This window comes from Ovis aries, chromosome 7 (genome assembly GCF_016772045.2).
Source record: "Ovis aries strain OAR_USU_Benz2616 breed Rambouillet chromosome 7, ARS-UI_Ramb_v3.0, whole genome shotgun sequence".
In the NCBI taxonomy this organism is placed as follows: domain Eukaryota; kingdom Metazoa; phylum Chordata; class Mammalia; order Artiodactyla; family Bovidae; genus Ovis; species Ovis aries.
Window position 1 is genome coordinate 3,388,005 of NC_056060.1, and position 14,921 is coordinate 3,402,925.

Sequence of the window (14,921 nt, forward strand, 5' to 3'; positions counted from 1 at the left end):
ATTCTTGAAGTCAGTTCCATTTTTTCACATGGAGACTAAACTTTTCCTAACTTTAGGTCAGTCAGGAAATAATTGGGAAACCTTAGTATTTACTCAAGTATAAAAATAGACCACATAAGTCTAATATTGTTGGGGTTCTGAATTAACTGCTATATTCCAGGGATCAGAGAGTTTTAAACTTTCATAATGCTCTTCCTTCAGCAAATCAGATGAAAGTTGTGTCTCTTCCTGCTTGGCAAGGCTTGGCAAAAAAAAAAAAAAAAGACTTGTGTTCTCACTAATGTTGCCCTTGGGTCTCCTTTAAGGATCTAGATCTGAGAGCTAAGTGACCTTCCTTTAGTTTTAATGACTAGGACTGATTTCCCCAAACTGATCAAGTTTTCTGATGTTAGTGCTTTCCTGTTGTAAGTTCTTATATACATTTGATAAATTCCCTATCGATAGTGTTGAATTGTGGAGAAGGAAATGGCAGCCCACTCCAGCATTCTCGCCTGGGAAATCCCATGGACATAGGAGCCTGGTAGACTCCAGTCCGTGGGGTCACAAAAGAGTCAGACACAACCTGTGGTTTAGAGACTAAACCACAACAATGTTGAATTCAGAGTCATATCATTTGTAGAAAGCTTTTTCAGTAAGAAGTACTGTTCTACTTTGAAAATTCATATTCTGCATCATGCTTATTGGGTTTCCCTGATGGCTCAGACAGTAAAGAATCTGCCCAAAATGCAGGAGACCTGAGTTTGATCCCTGCGTTGGGAAGGTGCCCTGGAAGAGGGCATGGTAACCCACTCCAATGTTCTTGCCTGGAGAATCCCCATGGACAGATGAGCCTGGCGGGCTACCGTCCATGGGGTCTCAAAGAGTCAGACACGACTGAGTGACTAAGTGCACAAACACATCATGTTTATGATACTTTAATTCTATTATCTCACTACTGTTTCTTAAAAGTGCAGCTACTTTGCAATATTTCTTGTGACCAGAGTCTTTAATAGGTCTGAAAAAGACACTCAAGCAGGCTTGCTGACAGAGCTTTTTTTATAGGCAAAATGTCACTAAGTACAAGAGCAAATGTTAAGATGGCATTAGAATCAAACATAAATTTCCAGTTTATGAGAGCCATTCCATTACTATACTCAATACAATATATGAAAATAATAACCTTTTTGTGGTCCTCTTTGCTTTATTTTATATAGTTATCAATGAATGTCATTTGTCATAGTTATCAATGAATGGAATTGATTCCTTTCCATTTAGTTATTTATGGAATTTTTAAGTGGGCCCATTTATAATTTTTAGTAAAGAAGGACCTAAAAGCCGCACACAGTTACTAACATGACAGATTCAAAAGACAAATTCAAGGGTGCTCCTAATTGCTAGAGAAAACTACAGCCATTCCCTGAAACACTACACCAAAGTTTTCTGATGGGCAACAGGAGTAATAATGGTCACAACATTCTGAAATCTTAATATGAATCTAAAGAAAAAGCAATATGAATGTTAAAAGATAGATTACTCTTGCAGGAAAAAATGTAACCGTCCAAGTCTTCCATTGTGTATCTTAACTATTTCCATGAAAAAGTATTACCCATGCACAAAGTTTGAGGAACAATTTTATACAGAAATCTTATCTCTGTGGGTCTACATTCACCGCACAAAATGCAATGTTTGAAAGTAGAACATCCAATTCACTGGGCACTAACATTCAGAGGACTGTCCTATGTAGTTACAACCATTTAACGACACACTGCAATTCAAAAATGGCCAGTGGCCCATGTAACCAGAATATTCTAAGAATTTCAAAAAGAAAGCATAATAGCGATAACTTATCAGTAAGCTTAGTGAGACAGGACTAGCTATTTAACAGATATCTAGCAAATCACCTTACAGAGACAGTTTGTTTACTGTGCTAAAGCTTTGGGAAATATATCATTATTACTGTACATTTAGGTCTGAACCAAGAGGAAATCTTGGCATTTGGCCCTCTGGTAACTTAAGTTTTGGAAAGAAGCTTGAAAACAAGCAATTCTGAGAGCCCAGACATAATTTTTCAAGTCGCTAGATGTACCATGAAGGATAATTATACATATTAATGTCCACAGTGGGTGTTTCCAATCCTGTTAAGAATTCTCAATCAGATCCATAATAAGAACACTATTATGCAGTTATGTAATTGTGTCTCTTGCAGGTCTCTCAACAAGTGAACAGAAATTCGAGAGGATTTACTTTGTATAGCTTTTATATCATACTTGGCTACATATCCTGGTGGGTTGAAATACAAATGCATAGAGCCCTTGCCCTGTTCCATTCACCCTGCCCCAGGTACCTGGTCTAAAGAAGAACCAGGCTGGTGAGAAAGGTTGGTGCCCTAAGCACATCCATCTCTGCTGCTGCAGGGGCAGAGAGCACACATCCTGCTAAGCTGCATAAACTTAGTGACCTTTGTTTCTCCATGGGCATCCTGGAGGTATCACCCATAGAATATGGAGCAACAGTTTACTGTAATTATCAGAATGAAAGTTAAGAAGGCTTCCTGCTTCTTAAAGCAGATTATGTTCCTTCCCCTTGAATTTTGGAAGATACTCATAAAAGCCCCTGAAGGAAGAAGCAAGAGGAAGACAAAGAGAAAAAGACAGAAATATATAAGTTGAAAAAAAAAGTAGTAAAAAATCAAAGGAAATCTATAAGCAAAGTAGCCTGTTGTGTAATGCTCTCTGTATCTTGTAGGATTGAACAAAGCAGATATTTAGTTAAAAGTCGATCAGCTACAAGAGGTTTTGTGGCTTATAAAGTATTGTTTCACTTAAAAATATATTTTGCCTTAGTACCTATGACTTTAATATGTTGCTGATTCATCAGTAATTATAAAGTAATATGTCATGTCCTTTATACCTGTGAAGTGGGTTGGAGTCATCTGGTGACTATTACTATTGGGTTGGCCAAAAAGTTCATTTGGGTTTTTCCATAACATCTTACAGAGAAACCTGAACTAACTTTTTGGGTACCCCAATAATTTTAGTAGTATAAATTTCTTTGCTGTAGTTGTTCAGCCACGGAGTTGTGCCTGACTCTTTGCAACCCCATGGACTGCAGCATGCCAGGCTTCCCTGTCCTTCACTGTCTCTGTCCATTGAGTCCATGATGCCATCCAACCATCTCATCCTCTGTCACCCCCTTCTCCTGCCATCAGTCTTTCCCAGAATCAGGGTCTTTTCCAGTGAGTTGGCTCTTTGTATCAGGTGGCCAAAGTATTGGAGCTTCAGCATCAATTCTTCCAATGAGTATTCAGGGTTGATTTCCTTTAGAATTGACTGGCTTGGTCTCCTTGCTGTCCAAGCGACTCTCAAGAGTCTTCTACAACACCACAAGTTTGAAAGCATCGATTGTTTGGCATTCAGCCTTCTTCATGGTCCAGCTCTCACATCCGTACATGACTACTGGGAAAACCATAGCTTTGACTATATAGACCTTTGTCAGCAAAGTGTTGTCTCTGATTTTTAATATGCTATCTAGGTTTGTCATAGCTTTCCTTCCAAGGAGCAGATGTTTTGTCAAAACTCTCAACTATAACTTGTCCCTACTCCCGTCTAGTCATTCTGCTACCATCCCAAAAAACCTTTTAAAATACATTAAGGACGAGCATTGAATCATTTTTGAAAATTATATGGACTTAACCAATTTGACATTTGCTCTTTGTAAAGGAGAATCCAAACCAAAATCAGTTGCTGTGTTCTGTTCCAAACACCCCTATGTTCAACTGCCATATTTTTTCTCAGTACTGCTTACCTAGTTTTCTCGCTGCCTCGCCAGTCTGTGTTCTAGGTTCTTATTCTGTGTCTTGAGCTGATAAAACCAGGAAGGGAGGATATATCAGATCCCTTGTCAGTCTTCCAGGCAGTACAGCTGCTCAGAGAGCTGCGACCTCCAGTAAACAGCCCTTCTCCTTGCTAAGTGGGGAAGGGCCTGTCCCAACCCCAGGTAGTGCTGGTCAGTCACTTCCCTCTCCACTCTTTAAAAACAAGGTCCTCCTACAAAGCTGAAGTCATCAAAACAGGAATATAGATCAATGGAACAGGATAGAAGGCCCAGAAATAAACCCACACCCCTGTGGTCAGTTAATCTATGACAAAGGAAGAGAGACTATACAATGGATAAAAGACTGTCTCCTTCAGTAAGTGGTGCCAGGAAACTGGACAGCTCCATGTGAAATAATGAAATGATCATATTCTTTAACAAAATTTACAAACAGCTCATGTGTCTCTATATCAAAAACAAACAATCAAACCAAAAAACTGAGCAAAAGACCTAAATAGATATTTCTCCATGGAAGACATACAGATGGCCAAGATAAACATGAAAAGATGCTCGACATCACTAAGTATTAGAGAAATGCAGATGAAAACTACAATGAGGTGTCATCTCACACCAGTCAGAATGGCCATCATCAAAGAGTCTCCAAACAATAAATACTAGAGAGAGTGTGCAGAAAAGGAAACCCTCCTAGCCTGTTGATGGGAATGTAAATTGGTATAACCACTGTGGAGAGCAGTATGGAAGTTCCTTTCAAAACTAAAAACAGAGCTACATACGACCCAACAATTCCACTCCTGGTTTTATATCAAGAGAAAACCATGATTCAAAAGGATACGTGCACCCAGAGTTCATTGTTTACAATAGCCGATATGTGGAAGCAATCAATGTCCAGCAACAAATGAATGGTGCATATATACAATGGGATATTACTCGGCCATAAAAAAGAATGAAGTAATGCCATTTGCAGCACCATGGATGGACCTGGAGATTATCATGCTAAGCGAAGTAAATCAGACAAATATATGATATTGCTTATATGCAGAATCTAAAAAAAAAATGATACAAATGAACTTATTTACAAAACAGGAACACACAGAACGAAGTTATGGCAATCAAGGAGAAAGAGTGGATGAGGAGGGATAGACTGGGAATTTAGGATTGTCATGTACACACAGCTGTGTTTCAAATAAATAACCAACCAGGGCCTACTCTATAGCATGGGAAATTCTGTTCAATATTCTTTAACAAAGTAAATGGGAAAATAATTTGAAAAATAATGGATACTTGTATGGGTATAACTGAATCACTTTGCTGTACACCTGTAACTAACACATTATTGTTAATCAACTATACTCCAAATAAAAATTAAATAAAAGCCGGGTCCTCCAACCTAAGCAACTTACACTATATTCAATTTCTTACCTTTACAAAGGATGTCAGTGTCAGATGGAAGAGCCTTCTGAACAGACTCCTACCTCTGTGAGGAAGAGAAATATGTTTGCATTAGAGTGAAGATCCAAGCATTAACTGGAGCACCTTTTCACTTCACTGTGGGTGGTGGTGAATGTCACTTAGATACACTGCAGGTGTTTGGCATCCCATGTTACAGTCATTTTTCTGTTGGTTGGAGAATGTTCCCTGTGCAGAGTCTGATGAATATCCAAAGGAAGTCACAACTAAAAACAGCCTTAAGATACCAGCCATTTTCATAAAGTGGGTTCTAGCAATACAATTTCACTCAAAAAGAAAGCATTTCAGCACTAAGAGAAAGGATTCACCATCAGCCACCAAGGCTGATACTTTCTCTGCTAAAGTGAAAAAATACATATGCCTACTTGGGCCATAGTTTTGGTAAATTATAATATTCTCTCATTGTAATTCTAAGTGCTGAAAAGTACTGGCAATAATTCTCTTTAACCTTCTCATGTTAGAGAAAACTCAAGTTCTACAATGTTAGCTAACCTCCTTGACCTGACTTGGTTGGTCCAAAGTCAAGGACTTAAAATCTGTTTCTGAAGCCCAGTTCATTGTTCTGTCTTTCCCCACGACACTGCCTTAAAAAAAAAAAAAAAAAAAAAAAAACCACCTTTTTATTTCCCATTGCGGTATAGCCAATTAACAATGTTAAGATAATTTCAGGTGGACTGCAAAGGGATTCAACCATACATTGTATGTGTATCCATGTACACGTATCCATTCTCCCACAAACTCCCCTCCAATTCAGGCTGTCACGTGACATTGAGCAGAGTTCCCTGTGCTATAGAGTTGGCCCTTATTGGTTATCCACTTTAAATATCTAGTGTGTGCATGTCCATCCCAAGCTCCCTAACTATTCATTCCCCCGATCTTTTCCCCTGACAACCATAAATGTGTTCTCTAAGTTTCTGAGTCTGTTTTATAAACAAGTTCATTTGTATCCTGTGTTTTTAGGTCATGTATAAGGGATGCTATACGATGCTTCTGCTTCTCTGTCTGATTTATTTCACTCAGAATGACAATCTCTAGGCCCACCCATGGTGCTGCAAATGATATCATTTCATCTTTAAAAAGTTGTCTTCCTCCACCCAGTCCTCCTTTAGCCTTGTGAGACATCCTTTATCTCCCATTCAAAAGAATTCAATGGATTGACCTCCGAATAAATAGCTTATAACAAGCACAATTGAAAGGTCTGGGTCATCAGTTCTTGTCTTATGAACAAGAAAGAGGACTTGCAGGGAATTTTAAAGACGAATCAAGAAAGCAAGTGATTGAAGTCTCACTAGGAAGTATTCACACTTTCCATCAGCTGCAATAGGCTTTGGCAGTGTCACTGAAATCCTCTAGGTTTGTCCTGTCCATCTGAAACACAGTGTATTTAAATTACCAACAAAATCTTGACAACATAGACTGTCTGTCAGTTGATTAAAGTGTGCTAACAAGCATGCCATTTGCCGAGTCACGCTGGGAAGCTGGATGACTGGGTCTCCTTGTACATTCAGCACTGGGAACATGCCCTTCCTGTAGAGCACAGCCAGAAATGCTGAACAAGCTGCAAAGGACAAGGTTAACCTTGGCCTTCTGGCATCTTGCCTTTCTCCAGGGAAATGAAGAACATGGAGAGAACAATTGCAGTACAAGGTGAAGAAAACAGTAGCTTCTTCTTTTTTTTTTTTTTTTTCTTTAAGTGGTGAATGAAAGGTTCCTCAAGGAGGAGGTTAGCCCAAAAAAGAGATCAGTAGCCCCTCATATTTCAAGGTAAGTGTTCCCAGACAGATATAGGTACTTTTCAAAAGGCACAGAATTAAGAAAACAATTTTGAGTTACTAAGCAGAGCTAGAGCTTACCATGATCATCAGGCTGAAGAGCAGACCCCCAACCAAGTTGCAAAGGATTCTGCTCTGGAACTTATCACCAGCTGTGTTTGTTTGTTTTCCTAACAGGTGAAAAATGCAGCTGCCAATGTACTCAGGGAAACATGGCTAATTTACAAAAATACAAAGCTAGTAAAAAAGACAGATCATGCAAAAGTCAGAAAACATCAACGGAAATTCTTGCAAGCTATTCATCAGTAAGTATCATTCTTCACTTTCATTCTGCATTGGTGTCTCTGGTTTTTAATTCTTGCACCTACTTATTCTTCTTTCATGAGAGAGTGAAAAAGAGAACATTATCATGTTTGTTCCCAGAAGATATTATTTGGCATTTTAATAATTCCATAAATTTTCGTAGAATTTCATTTGTCAGTTCATTTTATGATGAAAAATCATTTATTTTTGGGAGAATAGCCACATAATATATTAATTAAAGTGTCTATTCAGGTTCTTTTTTTTAATTAGAAGGAATAATTTCAGTTAAAATCTTATTTTTACATTTATTTATTCATATAGTTTGCTCTACGATGTTTAGTTTGTATCTAGTACAAAACCTTGAAAGAAATTTAACATTTTATGATCTACTTGGATTTTTTTAACATACTGCCAAACATCTTTATATGAAGGTAGTACCTGCAATTGATTTAATACTTGAATTTTTAAATTAGTTTTTAATCAGGATTTGGGGGATTTTCTATATGCTACGTGTTCATTATTGATTTTAGAGTTCCTATAGGCCTTGCACTCTTCTGTCATTATTCAGACTTTATCCAAGCCACTGTTATTCAATTTGTTTAAGTCATTCATACCATTTTATTGTTATACCATCGTAGGCTTTAAAGTATACATCTCTGTCTAGTAAGTTTCCATGATAATTTGAAAGCACCAGGTCTTTCTCCCCCCAGGCTGGCAGCATCGTTACCGTAAGTACATTGTGTGGGTGTCAGCTGTGATGTCATGCAGCCTTGCTCTTAATGCCATTTCCATATGGAGAAGGGCAGATGCATCACATTGGTGGGTCAGAAAACTGGTTTTTCTCATGCAGCCTACCAGGGTAATCATGGAAAGGTAGGTAAATACTAGGTATCCAGATTAGAGAGTGAGATGTATTTTCTCAGAGCTAATTAGCACAGAGACAGGAAGTTCTGAGGTTGAAGTTTTCATTTTACTTATTTAGATAATTCATATGTATATTACACTTATATTCTGTGGAAAATCACCAAGCATTCATCTACCTTTTTACCTGCCCAGCCACTGCCCTTTTTAAAGAGGTGACACTGAAATGTGGAATGTGTCTATGTCTATAGACATACATGTATTTCTATAGAAATTGCTCCCTTCCCTAATGAAAATAAAATCCAGGAACCCGAGTTCTAAAATAGGAGGTTCTGCACATGCAGCGGAGTAGCTGGTCTTCACTGCTGTCTTAGCAATCCACGCAGGTCCTTTCCCTCACTGCCACCAGCACCAGAGTGACGTTAATTCTGCTTCAGCTCAGTGACTTGACAGGACACACACAACTATGCATTTTCCACATTACAAAAAAAAGAATGTTACGATAGTACTCTTTCCAAGTCTGGGGAAGAGGAAAAGTGAAAGAGAGGAACATTGTATGAGACCCAGCTCACAAGCAGGAACTTGCTTCCTAGAGTCATAGCTATCTTTGAAGCTAGGTAATACACCTAGAACTCTTACCTGCACATTTTGATTTATTGAGGCTTAGACCTAAGAGAGTGGTCCCCTGAGCGATGCTAAGGTTTCACCTCCCCCTCAAGAGTCACCTGATAAGCTTTCCTGGTAGAGTGAGTGAACCTTCCTACATGCCTCTCCAAACCATACAACACAGTAACCTCAGCATTCATACAAGAGGTACACATGGTGTACTGCAGAGATTTCTTTCTTTGTACTTGAGTGTTTCGATACTAACCTATTTTGTTTGGATCTATTAAAAATAAAACTTACCTTTGTGTTTGTGAGAAGATGTAGTGTCCTGGGATGAAAGGTGACATGGAATTGAGCCAGTGGATCAGTGTCCGGGTTCAGCAATCATACATACCATTTCCTCTGGGATTGCATTAGTGTCCCTGCCTGCTGGCGTGCCATGTCTCCAGTTTACAATGAAATGTGACACTTGCCTTTGATGGCATTGATAAGCTTTCATAGAACCAAAACAAATAAACGCTTTGACAATTTTCCTCATAATTCTGTAGCCATATATAAATGGTGGTTATTTATATATTTATAACAGTTTGTCATAGACCTCTGAAGCTCAGAATACATTCACACTCAAAACTGGGGGACAACTTAGGGATATCCATTGTAAAATTTTTTTCAACGTTGCTGTAGGTTTGAAAATTTCTATAATAAAAAGGCAAAAAAATATTTGGGGAAACTAAGTATAAAAGCTGTTCCTAAGCAATTGGTGTATTGCAACAAGACGTACTGACCTGATGTGAAGGGTCTCATGGTGTAGGTGTCGTGTATCTTTCAGCATGCTGCCTTTGGGCAGAGGAAGCCACACGTGATTCTTCTGCCTCTTTCAGACATTTCTCATTGTTTCTTCTGTAGCTGTGTGTACTTCTAAAGCAGATGAGCTTCAAGCAACTCAAAGATAAATTGTTTTGTAAATTAGCCTTGGGACTATGGGGTTTCCTTTGAGGTGGGAGGGTCCTTACAACTTTGTGAAAAGTAGACGGGCTGGGTGGGGCTAGATTATTCTAATTATGCATAATTACCTTTCATTTGAACTTAGTGAGTGAAGTCATAAAGGAAAGCACATAGGGCTCGATTCCTACGGGCATGGCCTTTACTGCCTTCCTTGCCCAGCCTTGTCCATCAGCAGCGGGGGATATCGGACCTTGCCAGTTGAGGAAAAATGTACCCATTCATTTATTAGAGCTCTCCTGGCCTCTGCTCTCCTCTGATTTGTCCTGAGAGGTTTGCAGTAGCTCTATCCCCTCTACCAGCCTCCTCTGTCTCAGCTCTCCATCTCTTTCCCAAGCCTCATGGCCTCTCTCCTGGACGCAGGACTTTCTAGTCTCCAATGGATGCCTAACTCTGCAGGCCTGTGTCCTCTTTTTAGGACCCCGTCTGTCTTTGGGGATCGTCACTTAGTGCCATGAAGCATTCTGTTTCTGTAACTTTTACCACTTTCTCTGGTATCAACTTTACAGCTTCTTATTCTTACATCTCAGCTAGAGACTCATCAATTAACATGCACTTGTCTCAGAGCCAAGAAATTCAATAATTTCTATAACAGAGAGTGTCAGATTACCCACCTTTCAGAAAACCAGGCTTCCCAATAGCCCTGACTTGGAAAAGATGTATCCCCTCCAAAAAAAGTGTAATCCTATTGTTTAGAGTAGTATCCATTTAACTATATCCTATTCACACTAGGCAAAAACGTCTCCTATTTTACTTGAATGTCACATTTCAAAGAGGCCAAGATAAACTTGATCCAAGTTCTTCCTTCCGAACTCTAGTTCTGGAGGAAGCTTTGTGCTTTCAGGTGGGAGAGTACAGTAGCAATGCAGAAGGGTGATGACGTAATGGAATAGTGTTTCTCTCTGATCAATATGCCCAAATCCTGCAGAATCTTAACAGGACCTTCCAGCTAGCGAATCGAGCCCCCTGTGCACTGAACACCACTCTGTGTTGTTTTGTTCCAGAATATTTTACAGTTTCTTTTCTTTTGTTTTGTCTTTTTATTTCAACAAAATGAAACATAGAGCGCGGAAGTAAGTTGTGTGAGCCGCTCCTTTCAGCATTTGCAGAATTTCCTGCCGGCTGCATGCATCCAAGCGGACCCTCTATTGTGAATTTTAGTAGTCTGATTGCTGCTGTGGAAATGTGTTCCAAAATCATGATATTTTCCTGTGATAAGTGAAGTTCACAAGGAAGAAATCAGCATATGTTTCTTATTCTTCTTTTTGGGTGGGGGGAGAAGTAAAATACACACCTGCATGTTACCTTTTATTCTGGCAGCTGCAGCTTACATAGGCTTTTTGTGCCAATTCTACTTTTCAGGCAGTCTAAGTGGCAACACGGCAAGATGATTTAAGTTCAAGGCTCCTCTACATCAGCTTTCCAGATTAGCAGAAAATAAAATGGGCAAAATTCTACTGTCAGAGGCATAATAGAATTAGCCAAGAGAAGTATGTTGTGTGGAAGGGGAAGCCCCCACCTCAGCCAGGGGCCCAGCACCGGCCCTGCTAGCTGGCTTGCAGAGCTCAGAACTGTGCTGTCCTGACCCGATGCTGGAGACTTCCCATCTGGTGGTCCCAAACTTCGAGTCATTCATGTGCCGACTCAGCTATGTCTTCCCTAAATTTGAAAAGAAAGCTTGATATGAATCCCTGTCATAAATGGATTTAAAAATATGTCACTCCCAGCAAGGAGAGAGAAGTAACGGTAAATTGGTTGACAACTAAGCCACTGGTATTGAACTCAAGCCAGAAGCTGTTGCCTGCAGAGAGAGCTCTGAGCTGAGATTCTGCTCCCTATTTGGAAAAAAAGGGGGGAGGGGAGAAGAGCAGGTGTTAGGAGATAAAAACAGGATAGGACTAGCCCAGGAGGTTTTTCTTATAATAATTCAAGAACTGGAAGAGAATTAAAGGGAATAACTCTCTCCATCTGGTTTAGTGTTCTTTAATGTCTTGCTTGAGTATCACTTAGTCATGTAGAATACCTCCATTGGTATAAATCCAGCCCTTCAGAAAGAAAATCCCAATCTAACACTCTTCTTTTCAGACACAAAGAAACTGAATGTCAGGTTAGGGCCAAGGAGCATAAAGTCTGTGTCTGACACTGTTAGTTTTCTCTGATAGATTTCTCTAGAATGACCCACACCTGTTTGAAGTTGGTTTGCTTGTGTTTGGTTTTTTTTCTTTTTTTCTTTTTTTTTTTTTTTTACTCTTTTTAAAAGGCACACATCAAGAACTGCAACCCTTTTAAGTACTTAGAGAAACATTTCTCAATCACATATTAGATTTAAATATGTGTTTGTAGATTTCTTTTAGACTAAAACATATTCCATTACTATAACAGCATAAAATGGAGCCAGTTAAATTAGTTCCAAGTCTTCTAATAAAGAAACACATAATCACAGTCACAAGATCTGACCCTAACCTGTTTGAGACTGGTAAAGATCATGTCGGAAGCAGGTGTCACTTAAACGCTCACTGGCAGGAGGAGCTGTCTTTTCACTACAGACAGACTTGGTGGCATATTGAAGATCCATATTTCAGACCAAAATCACTGAGCATCGTGAACATGTGTTACAGAAATCTCCCTGGCAGTAAAATCTTGCCCTGTGAATTTTTGTATCCCTTCTAGCCAATTACCTTTCATTTAAATTGGGAAGTAATCAAGCATATATGCTCCAGCATTAACACTATACTTTGTAAAATGACTTGTCACCAGAGTAATAAGGTTAGCATGGGTTTTCACAAAGTAGGTCAGAGACCTGCTTCTCTTGGAGCATGGCTTTGACTTGTTGACTTAGCAATAGACTGCTTTTCTCTGGTTGGAAAATCTTAATTTCTTGCTAGGTAATGAGCACTGAATAAATATATGTTGAAATATTACTGTCACTGAGTTGCAGCATAGTAAGTACTCATTCAGAATTTTTTAAAAAAGGTTTTATGACTGTCAATCAGACATACTCAATGTTACTTAAAAGTTTCTAAAAGTAACTTTACAAGTAGAAGAGATACCATCTGTCAGACACTCCAATTGTCCTGTGACTTTTATCTACAATTTAAAAAATGAAGGGAAATTCTCCCAAGGAAATGGTCTGGCTTCCCTTCAAATTCAGTGGCGGTGTAAAAGTCAAGTGAAATAAATACAATCAATGAAGAATAAGAGAATTATGTGTTTTGAGTTATCTTGCTGCTGGTTGAATAAAAGTTTTCTTGTTGCTAATAAGAATCTCACTTATCACTGTGTTTCATCAGGTTCAAATACCTAATCCAATCCATTTCAGACTAAACAGGGCTAACACCTGTATCTAGTCACATAGACATAGGAAGGTGCTCATGTGCCAACACTGATAAAATTCCTGTTGCTTTGCATATTTCTTCCTATGTCTATTTGTCACGATACTGGGGCTTTAAGGAATGTTTTGGCTTTTCTCATATGGTTAAATCCTTATGAGCCTTTCTCAATTCAACTTTGACTCCCTGGTAAATAGTTGTCCTAAGGACACCTTATCTCTCTCTCTCCCTTCCTTTTTGCGGTGTTGGGGAAGCATGCTTCTCATTGTACCAGATACATAACCAATTGGGACTTTACCCCCAAATATTCAAGGCATTATTCATGCAGTTATTTGCTCTTGTCAATTTTGTGCATGCTCTTTGGAAGGCTTATGATAGTCGCAGAAAAGAAAAAAAAAAAAAACTTTCTGACTTCAGATTCTGTCTTTTAGATTGAGAAGTGTAAAAATGGAGCAGAGGAAGCTGAACGACCAGGCAAACACCTTGGTGGACCTGGCGAAGGTAAGCTTGGGGTCTCGGCCCCTGTATTCGCACCTGTTGGAGCTAACCCCTGCACACAGTACCACTTCAGGAGGCGGCCACTCCAAAGACATTTAACCAGTCAAACTGGCAGACCGTACCGATGTGACGGCCCGGCTTAGAAGAATCCTTCTAAGACTCTTGCTTAGTGTGCACTTTCCCTCTACACATGTTAACCCCATTCTAAAAGCTTCACTGCTTACAGGGACTTGAAGTTTAGTTAGAAATATAATTGAGCTATGAGACAATACCTTTAGGATGCTTATATGTAGCTTAGTCTCATCCCTATGAGAGCAGAGCCAGATCTTGGGTTTTACTATGAAGTTCAAGGCTAAATGGGGCTTCCCTTCTGGCTCAGCTGGTAAAGAATCCACCTGCAGTGCGAGAGACCTGAGTTCAGTCCCCAGTTGGGATGATCCCCTGGAGAAGGGAAAGGTTACCCACTCCAGTATTCTGGCCTGGAGAATTCCATGGACTCTGCAGTCCATGGGGTTGCAAAGAGTCGGACATGACTGAGCGACTTTCACTTTCAAGGCTAAATAGAACTCATTAATAAATCTTTTTTTTTTTACCTATTTTAAACAACAGGTGTTCTGTCCTGCTCCGTTGATCTCTATGTCTTCACACTACTTTTGTAAAGTACATTAATAGTCCCCAATTCTTATATCACATTTAGATGTTTTATCTGCTTTATTTTGGCTATTCGTCTCAAGTGAACTGTACTTCAAAATATGATTATTTTTCAACAATGACAACATTCCTTTCAATGTTCTAAATTTTAAAGGAGGCATTAGAACAGCATTTATGTATGTGTTGAGCCTGTTAACATAAATGCTTTGAAAGAGGCAGTTCTCAGTCAGACCTGTGTTCTGCTGTTTGTTTGCCGTAACAACTATGTCCTTTACAAGGCCCCATTATATTCTTCAAAAATTATACCTATCTGTCCTAGAGTCATTAATTAAATTCATTTTAGTGTTTATCAGTTCAGTTCAGTTCATTCTCTCAGTTGTGTCTGACTCTTTGCAACCCCATGAACCACAGCACACCAGGCCTCCCTGTCCATCAGTAATACATACTGGATAAATATGTTGGAGTGGAATATTTGATATCTTATAAACAGAAGTGAAGTATTTAGTGACCTAGCCCTAGGAGAAAGATTTACATCTATTCACGGCAAATAGATGGGAAACAGTGTCAGACTTTATTTTGGGGGGCTCCAAAATCACTGCAGATGGTGACTGAAGCCATG

General features: G+C 39.2%; 1 protein-coding gene and 1 long non-coding RNA gene across 3 annotated transcripts in view; one reads left to right on the forward strand and one right to left on the reverse strand.

Moving 5' to 3' along the window:
• The window catches only part of LOC132660115 (uncharacterized), a 55,724-nt gene extending 48,488 nt beyond the window's left edge, over positions 1-7,236 (reverse strand). Inside the window, exon 1 of the long non-coding RNA XR_009601327.1 lies at positions 5,233-7,236. This is a non-coding gene — a long non-coding RNA (uncharacterized LOC132660115). The remainder of the gene's footprint in view (positions 1-5,232) is intronic.
• Positions 1-14,921, forward strand: part of KCNN2 (potassium calcium-activated channel subfamily N member 2) — a 524,409-nt gene that overhangs the window by 506,430 nt on the left and 3,058 nt on the right. For both annotated transcript variants that reach the window (XM_042251962.2, XM_027971450.3), the window contains 2 exons: positions 7,230-7,357; positions 13,585-13,654. In XM_042251962.2, the coding sequence (XP_042107896.1) occupies positions 7,230-7,357; positions 13,585-13,654 (198 nt within the window). The remainder of the gene's footprint in view (positions 1-7,229; positions 7,358-13,584; positions 13,655-14,921) is intronic.